Raw genomic sequence first — 15,739 nt, 5'->3', positions numbered from 1 at the left:
ACAAGTCAAACGGTTTAAAAACGTTTTAAAATATTTATAGATTTCTCAGAGACAGAGAAGAAAACAAGTTTGATAGAATGTTTACCTAATGCGAGTTTTAAAACGTATATTTGAAGAATCTGCGCAAGTATCATAAATCTTCCAAAGTTAAAAAGCTCAACTCTAATTAAAAATGGCGATATAGTTTTATTAGACGATTCCCCTAGGAATTGTCGAATAAAACTATATCAAAGAAACTTCCTACTATTTTTTTTTTTTTTTTTCCTTTCTACTAGGAACTTTTGTTCTCTGTGACAAGGTGTATGTTGCAAAAATTTTATTGTATCAGGAAGTTGCTGTTTTTGGAAAACCATTGATATAAATTCTCTTTCGAAAAGTGTTTTAGATGTTATGATAACTTGTAATACAAGTTATATATTTGATGGTCCTAAATTTCTTTTGAAAATGTTGTGAAAACCTGTAAAAAAATAAATTCCTAATTTTTATGTGATCAAATTTATTTAACTTTAGAATCAGTAAGAAAGTCAAATAGCAAAGCAAAAGTTATACTGTAGGTAAGGTAAAGGTAAAAGTTTATATGTGATAAAAACCTAACTCTAACATATAATGAAAATCCTTGGTTAATTACAGATGGAACTCTTTTGTTGTTTGACTTTTGTCCACGTTATCAAAAACATACAAAATAATGGACTCAAAAAGCAAAACTTTTTTTTCTGATAATACTCACAATGTTCATCTAAATCACCCTTAAACTTCTACTATCTCGAGCGTTAACAAGACTAGTGGTTTTATTAAACTTGCTGCCACATAATAGAAAACTTTTAATCTAAAAAGTATGGGTATTTATTTTAGGTTCAATAATGATCAAAATGCTTCCTCAGAGATCTAAATGATAAACAAAGAAAGTTTGTTTTGGATTTTTCTGATACAGCATTATCATGAAAAAAAATCAGGAAATAGGCATAAAACATTGACACGTGTCACAAGGCATTTCACAAATTATTGACGTGAAGAAATAGTCTAGCTAATTAAAACGCTATTAAAATAAACACTTTTGTTACAAATATGTTATGTAAGGAAAATTTGTTACAGAACTATTTGAAACAGAATTTAGAAATTTACGAAAAGTATCAAATCAAATATATTTCGAAATAGTTATAACATTTCAAGGAAATTTACAATAGTACAAGTACTAATATAACGTAAATACCTGAATATACAACATAACCTTATAGTCAATGATGAAAATGGTAATAATAACTGATAACAATAATACTAATGATAATAATAACAACAATGATAATAATAATAATAGTAACAAAATGGTAACAATTATAATAAAAAGAGAATTTCATAAATAAGAACAATAACAGCAGCAACAAAAATTTAGTGAATAATGACAACGACAACAAACATTTAGTACAAAGTAGAGAATGGTTGAATGAAAAGAGATAAATAAATAGATAGGTAAATAAAGAATGTCAAAATATTTGTACTAATATTAATAATATTAGAATGAAAAAAATTTAAAAATGGCAGATAGAAAAAAATTTCAAATTGTTAAAAATATCAAATAAAAAACTGAAGGATCACGAATTAATATACATAATAAAGAATTCCAATATTAATCTGTAGAAATATTTAATTGTATTTTTTAACAAATAATTAAAAAGCTTGATTTTGAATTCAGAGATTGAATTAAGAGATTTTAGATCAGGAGGTAGTTTGTTCCATGAGGTAATAAATTGATATTTAATGGATTTATTTCCATATTTAGTAGAAAGGTGTTTTGGAATAACTAAGTTTAAGCTACTGATGGAGCGAGGAGGATAGTGACTATTTGTACTTGTAAAGAAATTGTTGAATGATAGGTGAAGGTTTTTGTGAAAATAATTCCAGACGAATTGGTAATTAAGGAATATCACAAGGTCGCTTAATTTTAATATATTGAAAATTAGGTATTGCACATTAGATTTAAAGTTATTGTACTGAAAATATATTATTTTCAAAGCTTTGTTTTGGAGATGGGACAACCTTAAAATGATTTGCTTATGGGATTGTCCCCATACTATTTTTTAAGTTATTTGTCAACCAGTAGCATGTTAGTATCATCAGCAAAATGGTAAGCAGTTGCAAATTTAAAAGAAGTATTTAAGTCATTAATAAAAAGAAAAAAAAGAAGTGGTCCTAAAACTGAATCTTGTGGGACGCCATTTGAGCAATTCTATAAATCAGATTTAGTGCCATTAATGGAAACAATTTGTGTTCTTTTTTGGAGATATGAAGTAAACCATTTTAGTGGCATTCCTCTGATTCCATAGTATTCCAATTTTGTGAGAAGGATGGAGTGATCCACAGTATCAAAAGCTTTTTGCAAATCTATACCCACTAAATCTAACACCCCAGATGCAAAGTGCTTATTATCTAGAGCTCTTCTAATCTTCTCAGTAATTTCAATAAGTGCGAGGGTTGTGGAATGTTTGCTTCGAAATCCATATTGATGTTGGTACAAGCATTTAAGTTTTTCTAGAAACTTGTATAGCCTGTTATGCATAGCCTTCTCAAAAAGTTTGCTTAGGTTGGAAAGAAGGGAAATGGGTCGATAGTTAGAAAAGTCTAGTAAGGAGTCTTTTTTATAAATTGGAATGACTTTAGCTACTTTAAAAACTTCAGGAAATTTGCCACTTTTAAAAGAATTATTTGTAATAATGTTAAGTTTGGAGATTATGTGAGAAGTAAGTTTAAAAAAAATGTAGGTATGCTGTTAGGTCCATAACTTTTATCACTTTTAAGAGCATTATTAATAAGACTAGATACCTCATTTTCACTCACAGGGTCAATAAAGAAAGAATTAGCATAAGGCAAATTAAGAAAGTCACTATAAGTACGTTTTGATGGCATGATTTTATTGAGTAGTTTTTCACGAATAGAGACAAAGTAGTTATTAAATATATTTGAAACAGTTGCATGGTCTGTGATGATATTTTCATTCAGATTTAGCTGAGTAGGTGTTTTATGTAATGATGCTTTAATATTTATGATATCTTTTATGTCTTTCCATGTATTTTTTATGTTGTTCATGTTGTTATTAAAATATGTTATGTAGTATGATTTTTTACTACTTTTTAATAAGTTGCTAATTTTATTTCAATAGAATTTAAATTTTGTGAAAAGTTTATTTTTAGTATTAATGTTTTTACATCTTGCAAATTTTTTATAGAGTTTGTTTTTGACAGAAAAAGATTTAAGTAAACCTTTAGAGATCCAGGGTTTAGATTTAAGTTTGATTTGATTTTTAGTCAACGTTTTATAGGGGGCACATTGGTCTAAAACTCTATTAAATGAGAGGAGGCTGAATAAGTGCGAATTTCATAACTGCGAATCTGCATAAGTGCGAAGCAGTTGCAAAGACTGGCATAAGTGCGAACTGGCACAAGCGCGAACTGGCATAAGTGCGCCGAAAGAATTTGCAAACATTGGCATAAGTGCGAACTGGCATAAGTGCGAATCAATTGCAAAAACTGGCATAAGTGCGAACTGGCATAAGTGCGAATCAATTGCAAAAACTGGCATAAGTGCGAACTGGCACAAGCGCGAACTGGCATAAGTGCGCCGAAAGAATTTGCAAACATTGGCATAAGTGCGAACTGGCATAAGTGCGAACTGGCATAAGTGCGAACTGGCATAAGTGCGAATTGGCATAAGTGCGAATTTGCCAATTCGCCACTTATGCCAGTTTGCACTTATGCCAATGTTTGAAAATTCTTTCGGCGCACTTATGCTAATTCGCGCTTGTGCCAGTTTGCATATATGCCAGTTTTTGCAATTGGTTCGCACTTATGCCAGTTCGCACTTATGCCAATGTTTGGAAATTCTTTCGGCGCACTTATGCCAGTTGGCGCTTGTGCCAGTTCGCACTTATGCCAGTTTTTGCAATTGTTTCGCACTTATGCCAGTTCGCACTTATGCCAGTTCGCACTTATGCCAATGTTTGCAAATTTTTTTGGCGCACTTATGCCAGTTCGCGCTTGAGCTAGTTCGCACTTATGCCAGTTTTTGCAAGTGATTCGCACTTATGCCAGTTCGCGCTTGTGCCAGTTCGCACTTATGCCAGTTCGCACTTATGCCAGTCGCACTTATGCAGATTCGCAGTTATGAAATTCGCACTTATTCAGTCGCCCCTTAAATGATTTTAAAAATTGATTGATGGATTTATTAATATTGTCATCATTTTTAATCATAAGCTCCCAGTTGATTTTAGAAATTTCTAGAATAAATTTGTTCGAGAGAATTTTTTTAGACATCGTCTAGAAATTTTAACTTTATTTGGTTGGTTGGATGTGCCAGGAACACAGACAAATTGTACCATGAGATCCGAGATAGAAATAGTTAGGTTACCTGAGAGATGATCAGAAGAGTAGAAGTTAATAAAGATGTTATCAATGAGTGTTTGAGATTTAGCTGTTATACGAGTAGGTAGGATTATGGAAAGATTAAACGAGTAAGAACATAAGGTATCAAAGTAATTGGAAATAGGATTAGATTCACTATAGTTCAGTAGATCTGCATTAAAATCACCCATTAAAAAGATCAATTTTTGTTCTTTGCTTAACTTTTCAAGAAGTGGAATTAAAAATGTTGTATTGAAATCATTTTGATTCATTGATGGATGATGATATATACAACCAATTAGGATTTAGGATAGAACCATTTGTTTTGTGGGGCTTAATGATTTCAACAAAAAAAGACTCAAGTAATTTTGGTAAATAAATCTTTAAATCATGACGAACTATATAATTTAAATTAGACTGTAGATATAAAAGAGCACCACTTTTTTTGGCTTCAGTGGGGCAATGCTCAATATTGAATCCATTAATAGTTATGTCTGTAATATTGGTATCATTAAGGTATAAGTAATCCCTATTACCATGGGTATAATATTTAATGTGCTGATAAGATTGCACAGATCATCAATGTGATAGGGAAGTGATGCAATGTTAAGGTGAAGATATAGATCTGAATTAGATTTGATAGCTTTATTAAAGTCAATAACATCATAGAATTTACAATTTATAGCAGAACCAGAGATTGTATTAAGTTCTTTAAGTATGTTTCTTGAATGAATTGAAGATACAAGAAAATTTGATAATACATTTTGTGGATTTTTGCATGATAATGTTGTTTAGAGCTCATTATCAGTAAGCAGACCAAATGGCATGTTTTTTGATATACAGTTGAAACAATACTATTCTGAAGAGTCTTCAGTGAGAGGATTATAAGTGAGCATATTTATTTAGTTGCACTTAGCATGAACCCATGAACTGCAGCAGTCACAGAAGATGGCTTTGTGGTTATCTGTGACAGTTATAAAACAAAAGATGCAGAGTGCTTTATTTTTCATAACTTGATAGGCAGAATGTTATTATAATATTTTATTATTGAGGCTAATGAAACAACTTAAGAGTGATTAAGGATAAAATGAATAAGTTGAGATTATAACGAGAAAGTAGTTACGAGGCAAAATGGATTTGCATAAGAGCAGTATTTATAACACAGTACAGGTAGGTTATACAAAGTTAAGTAGACAGCGTTGAAGAAATTAAGTAGATGTTGATAACTAACAAAAACACTCACAAGCCCATATAATATGGAAACAATATACTTGGGAAGAATGTTAAAATAATCACAAGGAAAAGAGTAAATAAAAATAAATATACAAATTAAATGTTAAAATAATCACAAAGAAAAGAATAAAACAAATAATTATAAAATAATAAATAAAGTTCAAATGGTAAAAAGTGATAGTTATGTAAATATATAATATATAACATAAATTGAAAGGTTAAATTGTATATCAAGTATATAATCACTAATATAAGCTATAGAGATATATAGATAATTATATAGGTATATAGTAATATATCTATATATATGAATAAATTATATGTTATTATAGATATATTAGCTACATAGATACAATTAAAATTTTATGAAGTAATGAGAATAGATAATCTATAAATATTATTAAATTGTCCGGAAAAATAATAAACAAATGTGGTTAACCAATAATCATCAAAAAGAAAAAATTAGGAAGTTTAAGTACCTTTAAATCTTTTGCTTTCCAATAGATTCGTGCTATATTTTTTCGGTTATTCTTCTCATTTTTTATTTATGTTATACTTTTGTTCTTGCTTCTTTTCTTCTTGTTGGTTGGATAATTATGGCTCGTATTTTGTTTGCTACTTTAGAGTTACTTTGTATTGATATTGTTCACAATTAAATTATTTTGATATCTTTTTGACTGATTTAATTTTATTTTGATTGATATCTTTTTGATTGATTTAGTTTTATTTTGATTGATTTAATAATAGATTGATAATTATAAATTTCGACTCGATAAAATAAATATACTGAACTTTAATAAATATGCTGAGCTTTATCTTCAGACATATTTTTTAAATGTTCTTCAAAATCAAAGAAGTTTCTTGTTAACATTAACAAATATTTTGAAAATATGATTTGCTTAACGAATATGAAATTTTGACAATGTTTTATTTTTTTAAGTTCTGGTCAATATCCAAAATCATTTGAAATAGGCGGATTAAAAAGTCCTTTTGGCAATACGGTTCAATGGCTTTACTTCAATTTGATTAAGGACAAAGTTTGTTTGACTTCCATATTCAATACTTTTATGCTTTAATGCATAAAAGTATTGAATATGGAAGTCAAACAAACTTTTTTATAAATGAATAATACTATATTCATTTATAAAAAACCACTGAAAACTTTCTACACCAAAATCAAACAAAGAATTATGATGTTTTAAACAAAGAACGACCGTTTGTCTTGTTAGGTTGATATTTATTCATTGACACTTTTGTTTTTGTTATTTGCTGAGATTCGTTGATTGTATCGTTGTTAATTATAATATGCCTGACGTTTGTTGTTTTGGGATTTTAAAAGCATTCCTTATTTATTTAAAGCAAAATATTTTTATTGATAAGTTTAGTTACTTTAGTTCTACTTTTTTTTTGATATGAAACCTGTTTCTTTTTTTCATTATTTGACAAAAAGTTTATTGTAATAAAGTTTATTATTAAAAATATTAAAATATTTATAAATTGTTTTTATAAATTGATATAAATCGTTACAGCTATTTTAATTTTCAGATATTTTGTAAACCATTAAATAAAGCATAATGTGTTTTAAAACAAATTTTAATTAAATAAAAAAATTGAATTTTAAAGGAATTTAGATTAAATTTGTCGTTTTCATTTTCAAATATCAACCTCCATTTTTTTGCAGACCAAAACATTTTAACAACCACGAATGATTTGTTGATTTAAATATATAGATAAATCTAAATTATGTTTTGTGTATTATTTGGCATAAATACATTGATTAGCAATAGGAATACCAAGAACTAAATGTAAATACATCGACTGAGGATAAGAGTTCGGTCTGGGTTTTATTCATGATTAAAAGTCATAAAAGACAAATAAAATATCATTTCGTTAAAAAGTATTCAGTTTAACTAGATGGTTTTAACGTCGCATGAATCAAGTAACGTTCTTCCGCTCTAAACGGACGGAAGAAGAAAGCAGTGGTAAGGGACCTCATGTATCACTATAAGCCACTGTACATCTAAGGTGTGTATGATACCCTCCCCCCACCCCCTATCAATGAATTTTATTTCATTGTGTCTGCAAATTTAGCTCTTTTAGACCAGCAAATCGGCATATGTAGATCATATAATACAGTCAGCAAACTTAGACTTTTAGTACTGTCAGCAAATGTGAAAAAGGAGGACCATTTTTTTTCTTTTTTTTGTTTTTTGAAAAAAAAATATATTTATGGCATTTTTGCTACAGTGAATAAAAATCCTGGATCCGCCCCTCATCTCTCTCTCTCTCTATATATATATATAAATATATATATATATATAAATATATATATATATATATAAATATATATATATATAAATATATATATATATAAATATATATATATATAAATATATATATATATATATAAATATATATATATATATATGTATATATATATATATATATATATATATATATATATATATATAATATATATATATATATAATATATATATAATATATATATAATATATATATATAATATATATATATATATATATATATATATATATATATATATATATATATATATATATATATATATATATAATATATATATATATATTTATATATATATATAGAGAGAGAGAGAGAGAGAGAGAGATGAGGGGCGGATCCAGGATTTTTATTCACTGTAGCAAAAATGCCATAAATATATTTTTTTTTCAAAAAAAAAAAAAGAAAAAAATGGTCCTCCTTTTTCACATTTGCTGACAGTACTAAAAGTCTAAGTTTGCTGACTGTACTATATGATCTACATATGCCGATTTTCTGGTCTAAAAGAGCTAAATTTGCAGACACAATGAAATAAAATTCATTGAAAAAAGAAACAGGTTTCATATCAAATAAAAAATAGAACTAAAGTAACTAAACTCTTCAATAAAAATATTTTGCTTTAAATAAATAAATATGTCATGTTGGGTCTCAAATGAAGCGAAATTTTATAAAAATTTGAAAAATAATACATATTTTGTATTTAGATTATTAATTTACATTTAATGCGTAAAGACTGTTATTTTTAACATTATTAAAAAAATCAATTTTTTTCTCGGTGTTTTTGAGACAATTTTTTTGAGAGATGTTTTTATAAAACATGATTATTATTTTTGAAATTTTTAAAAATTTTCGTTTCTTTTAAGATGCAACATGGCATACTTTATAAGATTTTTTTTTTATATAATATTAGTGACCCGTCTGATGTTTAAGGGTCAAAATGGAGCGGTATATATATATATGTTTCAATATATGTTTATATATTGATAAATATTAGTTAACTACATATAACATATATTTTATATATATATATTTTTACGAATATATATATTTTTAGCGCAAAATTTACAATATATCAAAAGATATATTTCAAATTTTCTTTATTGTTGCTTTAAAGTTTTTATTTTTTTACTTTATTGATTGCTATGTACATATATATATAAACATATATATATATATATATATATATATATATATATATATATATATATATATATATATATATATATATATATATATATATATATATATATATATATATATATATATATAATTTATAAACAAACATGCATTTTTTTCATTTTTAATTAAATTTAATTGCAATGCAGTAAAATCTAAAATAATATTTTTTTTCATAAAATGATTTCACAGGTCAACAAAAAATTTACTTCATTAATGTTGACGCTTGCTAAGAACATTTTTTTTTTGATTCGCCGAATTCAAATCTGACATCTGATTTTTATGGCAAGTTACAGATTTTTGCAGGAAATAATTTTTTATTTTTTAAAGTTTAGGTAACTGACTAAATTTTCAGGGCACTTTTCTAAAGCAGATTTGAAGGCTCAATGAGTTTCCAGGAATAAAAAGCGAAAACTCCTTTAAACGAATAAGATGCAAAACTGCTTGTATGAAGTTGTCTTCTCCGACATCATTAGCTTTTAACCAGATGAGTGAGAACCTCGAAGAAACACTCTTTACTATGTCAAATCTCGACTGAATTTGATGAATAAAATGATCAAGTGAAAAGTTAAAGATGTTTACCTCAAATTGATGCTCGGGGCTCTCAAAGCAAAAAGCTGCATTTGCAGGTACATCGTGATGTCGTTTCGCTCTCTTCTTTTGTTTTGCCAAAAATTCAGTTTTCAAAGCCTAGAGGACCTGCTGCAGCTTTTGCTTCAGCCAAAAGATTACTCCACGATGAGCGGATGTGACCAAGTACGCTTATTAGCTGTTGAATAAGGATTACTTCGTTATCTATTGTTAGTGAAGATGACTGGAACAAACGACTTACTTTATCTACTATTTGTAGAGTTTTATACCAAAAAAGTCAGAAGCACAACAATTTTAGAGGATTTTAAAAACTTTATCAAAAACATAGCTTGATTTACATTGTCAGCAGTAAGGTCAAGATCCTCTATAGTACGATTTAGAGTAGTAATAATTTTCCGTGGTCGTTTTGCTATTGGCTTAATAGCAGCAATCCGGGCTAACCACCTGGTATCGGAAAGCTTGTGAAAAGAGATTCCATTCAATTCTTGCAGAATCTTCCATCTAGCCGAACTGCAGCTGGAGAACACGTAGAGAGCTTGGATATTACCAAAGAAAGTCTTTATTTCTTCACAAGATTCAACTGCATGTACTCCAGCTAAATTAAGGCTATGGGCGCCACATGGAACGTAGAGCGCAAATGGGTTTTACTGTAAATTTTTTTTTTTTTTTTTTTTTTTTTTTTTTAGTTTACATTTGCTGTCGTAGTAAATAAATTACTTTCACAAACACAAACAAGGTTTCTGAAAAAAGATCGTACTGATCTTATCATCAGAACCTTTTACAAGCATGTGTATATAAACTACATCAAAACATAATCAACAAAAAATAAAACGTAATTAACAATAAAAGTTATAAAGAAAATATAAAATTACAATTAAAAAAACCTGACTACATCATCCATTAAGATAATTAAATTTTTTAGTTTATATTTGAAAATGGGAAAAGTAAAATGCTTGTCGAAATTGGACAAAACAATTTTATTCCAAAGATACGGTGCACGATATGTAGGGGAAAGGCGCCTATGATGGCATAGCGCCTATGATGGCATACCGGTCATTTTTCCATTAAAATTGGTTTTGGTAAAAAAATGATTAGACCTACATGACTATACTGACTTTACATTAGTTTTAGTGAAAAAACGTCCCTTGTGCACAAATATTGTTTTTATAATCAACAAAAATCGATTTTGGGATGTGCTGTTGTAGTTTTATTTCCTTAATATATTTAAGATTGTGATTTTACTATTAACTGTGCAGAAATAAAATTTTCATGCATTTTATATCCAAGTTTTGTGCATTTAGTGGAATAGTTACTTTAATTTTATCTTTTGAACAAAGCAGACACAGCTTGTTTTAATGAAAATGATGACTTTTACCCATGATGGGATACTGACGAGTTGGGAGTGTTGAAATATTGAAGAGTTATGAAAACCTTTATTTTTTATAAGAAAAACTTATTTTTAAGTAAAGTTAAAAGAAAGCGATGCTCCAACATTTTTTTTTTGGTCCAAACTATACGTAAAACGCAATATATCCTATGCGCATGCGCAAAATTTTACAATGCTGGTGTGTAGCATGAAATGGTAAATTAGGATGGTTTCGAGTAATTTCTGGCTTTTCTGAGGGAAGACTCTAAGGTTAAATGAAATCATTAAGTTACCCTCGATCCTAACAAACCCCATCCTCCCCTATGCCATCATAGGAGCAGTGGTTGCCTATGATGGCATACTTGTGCTTTTTTTACCATAAGAATTACTTATAAAAAAAATAAAACTGATGAAAACTCCCAGGGTAACTATTGTTCTAGATGTAACAAGGAATGTATCCATATCAAAACTTTTATTATTGGTCTTCAGGATACTGAATAATGAAGCTTCAAAGTTAAGTATACCATCATAGGCGCCTTTTCCCTAATACAAAACTGATTAAACTTGGTTCGACAAAAGGGCACGTGTATAAAATTATTGTTTCTAAGTGTATATTTATTTATTGGTTTCAAACAAAAGAGATCATTAAAAACGGGTAAAGATATATCATTTTTCCACATATACATAAAGCACAAAACATTAAAAACATTAAGCTCATAAATATTGAGAACTTTCATTTCAATAAAAAGTGGTTTGGAATAAGTATATCGATTTGCAAAGTTTATTAAACGGATCGCATGTTTCTGATGGCGATAAAGGCATTTTAACTTACTTTTTTCAGTGCTTCCCCATGCAACATTAGCATAATTTAAATAACTATGAATTAAAGAATAGTAAAGTTGAGTTAGACTTTTTTTACATAAATATGTTCTGGTTTTATATAAAATTCCAATATTTTTAGAAATTTTTGTACTAATATAGTCGATGTGCGTTTTCCATGTGATGTTTTCATCAAGAAAAACACCTAAGAACTTTGTTACATTATATCTTTTTATTTCAACATCATCAATAAAAATTTTAGGCAAACTTTGGGGTAAATAAGCTTTTTTAGAGACCGGGTGGAAAAGAACCCAATTTGTTTTTTTAATGTTAAGACTTAGTTTGTTGCATTTAAACCATTTGGATATACTTTTAAGTTCATCATTCATAGTATAGAAGAGTTTGTAAATGTTATTATCGGAAAAGAATAAGTTAGTGTCATCAGCAAACATGATACTCATTAAATTCGAAGCTTTATTTAGATCGTTTATATAAATCAAGAACAATAGTGGTCCCAAAATGGAACCTTGTGCAACGCCACGTGAAATATTTAGAAATTTATTTGGATGATCATTATTGCTGAAAACAAATTGTCTACGGTTGGATAAATAACTTTTGAACCATTTTATAACTTTGCAATTTATTCTATAATATTTTAGCTTTTGTAGTAAAATTTTATGATCGACAGTATCGAATGCTTTCGAAAGGTCGATAAAAACACCTAATGTATATTTAGACCTGTCAAAAGAATTAGAGATTTCACGTACAAATTGGATAACTGCATGTTCTGTGGAATTATTTCTTTTAAAGCCGAATTGATAGTTGTATAAAAAATTATTAGAATGAAGATAATTGTATAATCTATTGTACATAATACGTTCTAGTATTTTTGAAAATGTGGAGAGGACAGAGATAGGGCGATAATTACTGATATTTGTTTAATCACCTTCTTTTAATATTGGAGTAACCTTACCAATTTTAAGTTGTTCAGGAAAAACTCCTTGGCGTATAGATGCTCCATAGACCTTAAATAGGACTTCTTTTAAGTATTCAAAACATTCTATGACTGTATTACCGTTTATGTCATCTGCTCCAGTTGATTTATTTTTAAAGAGTTTTGAAAGCTTTTTCAAACTCTTGAAAAGATAGTTCAGAAGATAATTCGTTAGAACTAGTGCAATTATCCACTTGTACTAAAAAATCTCTAAATGTAGCATTTGTATAAGGAATTTTGTTTGCTAGTTTGGGACCGATGTTAACAAAGTGAAAAACAAAAAAAATTTATTAAATTCATGAGCTCTTGATTCGCATTTATGTTTGTTTTCAACTATAATTGCTTGGGGGAGGGAACCTGAGCATCTTTTTTGTCTATCACTAATTTCATTCATATTTGCCAAGTGCGTTTTGAGTTATTTTTAAACTTATCTAAGAGTCTTGAGTAGTAATTTTTTTTCAAGTTTTTACGAACTTTTTCAAATAGGTATTTGTATTCTTTATATATTTTTTCATTTGCAGATGATTTTGTATTAAGAGATTTTGTATAAAGCTTCTGTTTTATTTTTGATGATTTTGTAAATCCCCTGGTCACCCATGGGTTGTTTATATTTTTTGGATTTAATGTTTTTACAATGATAAGAAAATTAGCGTCATACACGGAATAAAATGTTTTGAAAAAATTATTGTAAATTTTATCTGCATTTTCATTAAAGTTAATGTGCTTCCAGCGTAGGAGTAATAATTGGTTTTTAAATTGTTTTATATTGGTTTCGTTAAAAGTGCGTATTTAGATTTTATTTGATTTGGTTATATTTTCAGAGTTTGATTTAAGCAACAAAAATATTGGAAAATGATCAGATATATCCGATTTTAGGATACCTGTTTGGATATCATTGTCGGATATATCTGTTGTAATAATATTATCAATCAAAGACACTGTGTTTTTTGTTGCTCTTGTTGGACGATTAATCAAGGGTATTGCTCCAGTTTCGAAAAAAGAATCGTAAAAGTTTTTAATTTTATTATTTTCATTGTATAGAAAACAATTCATATTTAGGTCCCTAATAATAAAAATCTTTTTTTTTTCTTTAATACCTTTTTTAAAAATACTTTGTTCAAAAAAAATGCTCAAGTTCTCACTCACGCCGTCAGGTGGTCGATAACAACAGCTTATTAATAAGTTTTTTTATTCATTGTTTATAATTTCAATAGTTAAAATTTCTTTATCGCCATCAGATACACTTAAATCATTCCTAAACATGATAGACAATGTTTTCATTTACATATATAACAACTCCTCCGCCGCGTTTATTTACTTATCTCTGGAGAGAAATTAATTTAAAATGAGGAACATAAAAGTTTAAAGCATTATTTAAATTATTCGAAATCCACGTTTCAGTCAAACAAATTATATTAAAATAATTTTTTGTTTCCTCTAACAGATTAAGAAGTTTTTCAAATTTATTATTGAGGCTTCGAATGTTTACGTGGAGAATTCCAATTTTATTTAAATTTTTGTCGCAAACTTTTTTAAAAAGAAACCCTTCTAACTCGCTTGGATAGTGATATGAGCAATCCATATCGGGTTTTAAATTTTCATAATTATTTATTTTAGAAAAGTTGAAACTTATGGATTAAAAATCACTAGTCCCAGCCTTTTTTTTTTTTTTTTTTGAAGGGGCATTTATTTTTAGAAAAATTTCTTTTTAAAACGTAATGTTTGGGTTTCTAAATTCCCTGCAAAAAATTCATAGTTTATAATAGCATACCTGCCTTCACTGCGTAGTCTTTTTACTTCCTCCTATAAATTTTTATGACTCTTAATAGTTTCCTTTGCAAAATCTTTATTAATAAATATACCAGTTCCACGCAAGTTTTTCACGGCGTTTAGAATTTTGTTTTTGTCTTGGTAATTTAATAGCTTCAAAACTATGGTTCTTGGTAATTTACTTTCTCTTGATTTGCGCACTCTATGCGCTCTTTCCACAAACACTTCGCTGTCAATTTTAAGTTGTTTTTTGAAAACATTTTTTACTGTATTTTCACAATCACTCCATGTTTCGTTAGGTTTTTCTTCAATTCCATCTATTCGTAGATTATTTCGACGAGATCTGTTTTCTAAATCGATTGTTTTTTTGAGTAAAATATATAAATCCTTATCATAACACTTTTTAATTTGTACAATCTTTTCCATTAGGTTTGTTTCTTGGAAGTTTTGTACAACCTTTTCCATTAGGTTTGTTTCTTGAAAGTTTAGAGTTGTTTTAAGGTCACTTATATCTTTTTGAATATTCATCACATTATTTTTTTGTTATTGTTTACATAAATTTCTAGCTTTTCAATTCTGTCCGTTAATATTTTTAAGTTTGCTCTCTCGATGCAAAACTTTTTTCTTGATCTTTTAACAACTTCTCTGTTTCTTTCAAAATAGATTTTTTTTTGTTCCTCTAATTTGATGGTAATTATTTTTTCTATGCTTTTAATTGAAATTTCCATATTTGTATAATAATTTAAACACGCTGTAGAAAAAAACACGTCCGTTCGCTTCGATAACTAATGCTTCGAAATTAACGTTTGTGCCCCGACATAAATTCTAGCAGTATTTGAGCCGTTGTCGTAACCTTGCTACGGCATTTCTGCAAGTCAAGGCTAAGGATGGCTCTTTGACTTACCTTTTTTTTTACTTACGCGAGTAAATTAAATTTTATAAGTAAATTACATAAGTAATTTTATGATGTATATTATATTAGTTATATATATAATACTATATTAGTAATTTTAAACGTTAAATGTAAATTTACATTTCCTTATAAGTAATTAATTTTTTTATAACGACTTTTATTTTATA

At 27.9% G+C, this 15,739-nt stretch overlaps 1 protein-coding gene across 1 annotated transcript; it reads right to left on the bottom strand.

The window, feature by feature from the left end:
• Nucleotides 1–2,224: 2,224 nt before the first annotated feature.
• On the bottom strand, nucleotides 2,225–2,554 carry LOC136086836 (uncharacterized). Its single transcript, XM_065809329.1, has one exon. It carries the CDS (start codon nucleotides 2,552–2,554, stop codon nucleotides 2,225–2,227), a length of 330 nt encoding a protein of 109 aa, XP_065665401.1.
• Between the last annotated feature and the right edge of the window lie 13,185 nt (nucleotides 2,555–15,739).

The sequence above is a fragment of the Hydra vulgaris genome, chromosome 11, assembly GCF_038396675.1.
Source record: "Hydra vulgaris chromosome 11, alternate assembly HydraT2T_AEP".
Taxonomy (NCBI): domain Eukaryota; kingdom Metazoa; phylum Cnidaria; class Hydrozoa; order Anthoathecata; family Hydridae; genus Hydra; species Hydra vulgaris.
The sequence above is the reverse complement of the archived record's forward strand: the minus strand, read 5'-3'. Positions and strand labels throughout refer to the sequence as shown.

Bases quoted from the DNA above. Each gene is read 5' to 3' on its own strand.
- LOC136086836 (XM_065809329.1), bottom strand. From the start codon at position 2,554: ATGCATAACAGGCTATACAAGTTTCTAGAAAAACTTAAATGCTTGTAC.